Below are 6,919 nucleotides of genomic sequence, written 5' to 3' on the forward strand. Positions count from 1 at the left end.
TTTCAAAGCACTTTCTTTCCCTCAAAGAATTCTGAGCACTGTAGTTTACCCCTCACAGAATTTACAATTCCCAGCAACCCTTAAAAACTACAGTGCCTGGAATTATTTGAGAGAAATAATGTGTGTTGAATATGCTTTAAAGATAGAAAGAAAAATAAAACATCAGGCTGAACAGGGGAAATAATAAATGAAAAATTCTGTTCTCTTTTAAAATCCATCTTTGTTTGGGCTTCTGATACAGGATTTGGGGGCAGGCAAGGGAAGACAAATTCTCTCTGTATGTTTTTTTTCTAATAATTGTAGACAGACAGAACTCCCACAACCTGCTCAGTTCACAGAAATTATGAATGAGAGGCCACCCAAATATCCCCATCCATTCATGGGAGGCAAATCTAAATGCAGGAATGGAAATGATCCCAGAAAAATCTCTGCTGATTCAACCCTTCTCAGGCATCCCAAGCTTTGCAAACTTTGCTCAGGGGTGTGATGTCGTTAACATCCTGCAGCAGTATTCCTGGTCCTTGTCCCTGGCCATGTTCAGCCTGTGGACCACAAGGAGCTTGAGGGGGCAGGTTCTTCAAGCACTTTGAATTGGAGGATTCCCCATCAGTGAAGATTTTATTCCGGGTACCAAATCCACTCGTGCTGACGGTTGTCCGCTCGGCATAGACCCCTTGATGGACCATTTCATCAGAGCAGGTTTGGAGTTTGAAGGCTGCCTGGAAGCCCTTCTTGAAGTTCTCATTGAAGTAGCCATAGATGATGGGGTTGACACTACTGTTGGAGAATGCCAGCCAGTGTGCAAAGGGGAAAACGTAACTCGCAAGCAGATTTATGTGCTGCTCATCCAGCTTGGCATAGTCCGTGAGCAGCATCAGTGTCCACAAGGGTAACCAGGAGAGCATGAAGAGCAGAGCCACGAGGACAAGCATTTTGATGACCTTCACCTTCCTTCTAGAAACCGCCAGGTTGCACTGACCTTCGTAAACTACCTGGTGCTGACTCACCGGACCTGAGGACCTGTACAGCTTGAGCCCAATTCGGCCATACATGAATGTGATGAGGGTCAGCGGGACAACATAGATGTGGGCAAAAAGCACTGTGGTGTAGACTTTGCGCATTTCACTATTTGGCCAAGCCTCGTAGCATGAATACAAGGGGTAGGTCATGCTCTGATTGCCATTGTATACCATGTAGCTGTCCTCCTGCTGAGCCACTGTGAGCTTGATAGCAGAGGGACACATGATGGTAATAGCCAGTACCCAGATGATGGCAATGGCGTTGAGTGCCTGGAAGAGGCTGAGCTTGGATTTAAATGGGTAGACAATGCAGAGGAACCTGCAGAGGAAAAAGGGAGGAAGAATACAAGTAGGGGAATGACTACTATGCAAGAACGGAGGAACAAAAGGATATGCTTTCTATCTGGCCAAAATGGGCCATTCTGAGAGGCAGGGAGATGAAGAGTCTGAGCTGGCCTCAACCACCATAATTTAAGATGATTTGTTTATTATTTGCATTTATAGGCAGCTTCCTGTCTGAGATGTCAAAGTGGTTTACACTAGGTAAATAAATATAAATTCAGAAAACACTATAAATTCCATATCAAGTGATTTGCAAAACAAATATTCATACATAAACACACTAATAATATCAATGAAATCAGAGAGCATTACAAGGCAGCATAATGTAAAATTTCAACCCACATAACATGCATTATTCATACACCCACTCAATGTCTCATTCACCATCCATTCTATGCAACCACAACACTCATTCGCTACCTCAAACATTATCTCTATCCCCCAACCGCTCATACTCAACAATATTAACCTACATGCAAAGGATAGGGTGGGTGAATCCTCTAATCCAGTGTTCACCAATCTGATGCCCTCCAGATCTGTGCTGGCTGGGGGCTAATGGAAGTTCACAACTGCTAGAGGGTACCATAGTGAAATGAGGTACCATGGAGTGTTGATCAGATGACTGGGCAAATGAATGCATTGACCTTTAGCACAGACGAGTGAATACATTGTATTCCATAGATGGGGTGCCACCACAAGTTCCCATCCCACAAGGTCTCATCCTGCATCGTAGCATGTCACTGGCACTTTCCTTCAGTCCTGCAGCTTTATAAGCTCCTTGACTCTGTGCCCAACATGAGGATGGAGCAAGTGGGTAAGACCTGCTACTTTGCGGTCAGTCATGCAACTATTTAAAACACAGGAGGACTGCTGTCACAATAAATTTGGCAGTCCCAAACACCTATATTTCATTTAATAAAGTGCTCCATCTCTGATTGTTTCCACTTAGCATCATCTGGCCTCAGGATAGGACTCTGACCAGGAAGGGGCCAAGCAAATACCCTCAAGGTCTTCAGCATCTCCACCCCCTAAGCCTCCCTCGCCACGGCTCACAGATTGTCTGGTCACTGCTGCTGGGGTGGGTGACACACTCAGTGATTGCATGGGACAAGTGACAGTTCCCATGGACAGGTCATATGGGTGAGCTGACCCAGTCCTATCCACTGAACTGAGAACGGACACCTTATGACACATTAAGCATCTGACCTATGGAACTTTGCTCATTTGTTTGAAAGAAGGGTGGTGGGCATCAGTTTCCTTCTTCCTTGCCCCCAAAACATGCATGGGAACTGAGCTTGATCCCACAGCAAACCTGTGTGCTCTCCCTGTCTGGCAAGGGTGGGGAACCGGTGGCCCTCCAGATGTTTCTGGACTACGACTCCCATCATCCCTTTCTACTGGCCATGCTGGCTGGGGCTGTTGGGAGCTGGAGTCCAACACCTGAAGGGCTACCTGCTCCCCATTCCTGCTTTAGGACCTCACCTTCTTCTTACCTATCCACAGCGATTGCCACCAGAGTGAAGACAGATGACGAAACAGACATGCCCTGCACCAGCCCGCTCATCTTGCAGATGCTGTTGCTGAAAGGCCATCCTAGGAGGAAGCAAGCAGTTGGGGGCCATGAGACAGAATTCAGCAGACATTAGAGAGAGGCTAGTTTTACCAGCTGATTCTATCTATTTAACATGCAGGTAGTCTCTCCACTGTGAAAATCTCGTCACCAATACATCTCCAGCATGGCTCAGCTGCTTTTCAAAAAGTGAGAAGCAGCTTAAAGGGGTTATGATTTGCACAGCAGCAGGAGGAAATGATGCTTAATCTTTTCCCTGCTGGCCATTTAGAAAAAGGGGCATGCAAGAGACAACATGAGGTGTATAAAATTATGCAGGCATCAAGAAAGTGGATAGAGAAAAGTTTTCCTCCTTTCATAACCCTCGTGGACTCCATGCAGCTGAATGTTGAAGCATTCATGGCAGACAAAAACAAGGACTTCTTCACACTGTGCATAGCCAAAACTATGTAAATTCACTCACACACCACTAACTTTGGTGGCTTTCAAAGAGGATTATGTTATTTTGTGTTTTTATTTTGTGATTTTATGTTGTAACCGCCCTGAGACCTGCGGGTATAGGGCAATATGCAAATTTAATAAATAATAATTACTATTATTCTCTACTCAAAGCCCCACCCTTCCAAGCAGCTTTCTGTTTTATCATGATGTCAAGTCAACATTCAGCATGGAAGTGAATCAGCTCTTACACCACCACCATCATCACCATCAAATAATTACATTTCTAAACCACCCTTCATTGTGTTATGGGGTTGGATCAAGCCCAATTAGGTTGTAGCCAACTAAGCTCTATGTAGAGTAGATCCATTAAACCTATGTCATGTGCATTAATTTCAGTGAGTCTTCTCTGAGTATGACTAATATTGGATACAAGTAACCCATTGAAATTAGTTTCATTTGGAATAAATGGGGCTGAATTTAAGCCCTGACTAACCTTGCCCCCTTGAATCCAGTGGGAAGTAAGTGCAACCAACTTAGTCTGGATCCAACACATGATCAGGGAACATTTCTCTCTTTCCCCATAAGAACATAAGAAAACAAAGGTCCATGCAACCCACAGCAAACCAGGTGCTTCTGGGAAGACTGCAAGGGGCCATGAAGATGAAATTCCCCCCGGAAACCAAGAGGCTGCACTTAGCCATCCTATGCCCCCCACACCTTTTGGCTTACCTGTGATCAAATTGTCAACTAGTGTGGTAGGAATACAGAAGATGCCCACCAGCAGATCACTGATGGCCAGGTTGAGAATGAACAGGTTGGTGACTGTCCTCATCCGGCTATTTTTCAGTACAATGAAACAAACCAGGCTGTTCCCAGCCATGCACAAGGCAAAGATGAACAGGTAAGCGACAATGTAGATGGCAGCAACAGGTGGTGAGTGTGAGTAATATGGGGAATAAGTCATGTTCCTTTTGGTATTTCCCAAGGAGTAGGTTGTTTGGTTAGTGTTGCCTTCAGGGGTCTCCATAGTGTGGCAATAATCCTGGGAAATACAAAGGAGAAATCACAAGTTAATGTGGATGGTTTGAATAAGGGGAGCCTTTCAGGTACAAAATTAGGGTGCACCTGCTGATGCTACTATTATGAAAGGGCTCCGTTTCAGCTTTTTCATTGCTGAAACAACTGTGTTTCCCAGAGCATAGGCAACATCCTGTCCTGGGGCCAAACTGTACGTTGTCCCATTTTACCTTGTTTCCAGCCCAAACCTCCCCTTGTCTGGCTGAGCCCTGCCCACTCTGCAGAGCAGAACATTGGTTGCCTTAGGGCTTTTCACAGCTGATGTTGAAAAGGCTGCACCAGAGACATACATATACACAGGGAACCTATTCTGTCACTTCCTGTTTTGTTCATCCCATCCCATCCAACACCTGATGAGGCTCCTTCTCTTTCTCCAGAGGGGATAAGTGCAGAGCAGTGCTTTCAGGGTGCTTGCAGGCATGCAGATCAGTTGCAGGTCTTCTACTGCGATTGCTGCAGGAAAGCGCCATCTTCTCCGCAACCTGTGTGCCATCTTGAAGAAGAATGGTCTTGTTGCAGCTACAAACAAACAAACAAACACAGCAACATTTTGCCCAAATTTACCATGTTGTTTTGTCAGCAATCCACCTGAAAATTGCAGGCATGAGAGAGGTGCCCCTGGGTAAGAAACCTGCCAGATTGCAGACAAATAGGCCCAGGGACTTTTGTACTAGGCACCTTTAAAGTTGATGTTTGGGTGGGAAGACCTAAAAGAGATTCGTTTTCTGGGTAAAAGCATTCAACTCATACTGCCCCATACCAATCCTGCTTCACCTCTGACAAGCCCCTAATTCCCCCTGAATCCCTCCAGATGTACTGTGGACCTCTGTTTTTTATTAGTACATATTAAACTATGGCATTCATTTAGTTGCTTATTGTAACCAACCCATGTATTGATGGAAGTCAATATATAAACATTTTAATGAATAATTAAAAGCAAACAAAAATGGAAATGTTTTTGGTAATAGGTTTTCAGATTTATGCCACCCAGAACTGTCTCTGGGTTTAACAGTGCGGTGAGCAAAGCATCCTCTGGTAGACCCCTTACTTTGTTGGTGGGCTCTCACAAGCTTACCGGGTAGTAGTAATGGGCACAGTAGCACTCCAAGCAGCACTGAGCGGCTGGGAGCTGCCATTTTATTTCCCCACAATTCCTCCAAAGTGATGCTACATTGCGGTCATTCTTGGAAATCAACATGGCACCCAGCCACTCTGAGGATTAGGCCACAGAGCGAGAGGGAGCCCCCCAGAGCAAATGTGAGCAAATGGCCCAGCAGCTGTCCAAGGTGCTGACCCCACCACTGACACTGACCCATGATGCAGTGCAAATGGCGGGGAAGGGGGTTTGAGAGCTTCTACTGCTGTGATGTTTAAATGGTTCCTGAAGACGGAGGCTGCATGCTCTGAGGCACTTGCAGGAAACCTGCCACGATATGGACAGCTCAATTTGGAATGCATTGAAATGAGGTAAACAGCTTTTTAATCACCAGGCAAGACATTAATGAGAAAAACAAGAACAAAAGGACATGCACCCAGGAGTGAAGACTTAATGGCCACCACAACTGGCATTCCATTGCTGCTCTGTTTGTCTAATTAGCTAAAGTACCTAATGAGAGCAACCGGCCTACAATTATCTGGGGGTGGGTGCCATTCAGTCTTGTAATTATTCTCCTGTTTAATAAGCAGGTGACTTTAGAAAAAGAAAAAGAAATCAATCAAATCTCCCCATCTCATTTTCCAGGTCTAGAAAAAGACATCTTTGTCAAGGGAGTGTGTTTTCTCAGCGGTCGGTCGCTTTCTCAGTATTTCAAGGGAAACTATTTTTTGCAAGTGCACAAGCTTCTCTACGGCAACCAAGTGCACTTTCCTTTTCCTCAAGTCTGAGCACAGGTGGCTGAGATGAAGCAGGAGCATATTCTGGCACTATAAGCATTTACCAAGAAGCCTGTACTTCTGCGACCTGTAGGGCAAGGTGAAAAGACCAGATATTCTATTCAGACAGGGCTGTCTGCATGCCACTCCAGATTCTGAACCTAAGAACCTGAATTCCATGTCAAGGAAGTGTTCTGAGATCAGAAAATGATTAAGCATGGATAGATTTGCTAGTTTAACATAGTGTTGTTTTGCTCAGGCTTTTAAAATGGAATATAGACATGCTGTTTATTAAGCAGATGTCTTGCTGAGTTGATTTGAATTGTCTCTTACTGTAATTGCTTTGTACTGTACTCTTGTGCTGTTTGAATCTATTATAAACTATCAAGGCATCAGTTTGATTGAATAGCAGGGTATGGATCTTTAAAACCAACCAAACAAGCATTTAATTACTCCAAGATTTTGTGCAATAGGATAGAATGAAATAGAAGGAAGGGTTCAGAGATAGAAGTGAAGTATCATAGCGTTGTATTCAGTTAATACTGACTCAGAGTAAACCTATTGAAATTGATGGATATAATTTAGCCATCTCTATTAA

General features: G+C 44.5%; 1 protein-coding gene across 1 annotated transcript; it reads right to left on the bottom strand.

The window, feature by feature from the left end:
* Nucleotides 1-446: 446 nt before the first annotated feature.
* Nucleotides 447-4,399, bottom strand: LOC118097140 (neuropeptide FF receptor 1-like). Its single transcript, XM_035139804.1, has 3 exons — nt 4,102-4,399; nt 2,855-2,954; nt 447-1,338 (listed from the first exon to the last, which is right to left on the bottom strand). The coding sequence occupies exons 1-3, from the start codon at nt 4,397-4,399 to the stop codon at nt 447-449; spliced, it is 1,290 nt and encodes a 429-aa protein (XP_034995695.1).
* Between the last annotated feature and the right edge of the window lie 2,520 nt (nt 4,400-6,919).

This window comes from Zootoca vivipara, chromosome 15 (genome assembly GCF_963506605.1).
Source record: "Zootoca vivipara chromosome 15, rZooViv1.1, whole genome shotgun sequence".
Classification (NCBI taxonomy): domain Eukaryota; kingdom Metazoa; phylum Chordata; class Lepidosauria; order Squamata; family Lacertidae; genus Zootoca; species Zootoca vivipara.

What these genes read in the sequence shown, in the direction of transcription:
- LOC118097140 (XM_035139804.1), bottom strand. Translation starts at nt 4,399, where the DNA reads ATGGAGACCCCTGAAGGCAACACTAACCAAACAACCTACTCCTTGGGA. An exon ending in AGTTGACAATTTGATCACAG is followed by an intron (nt 2,955 to 4,101) that starts GTAAGCCAAAAG and finishes GCTTCCTCCTAG; the next exon opens with GATGGCCTTTCAGCAACAGC. An exon ending in GTGGCAATCGCTGTGGATAG is followed by an intron (nt 1,339 to 2,854) that starts GTAAGAAGAAGG and finishes TTTCCTCTGCAG; the next exon opens with GTTCCTCTGCATTGTCTACC.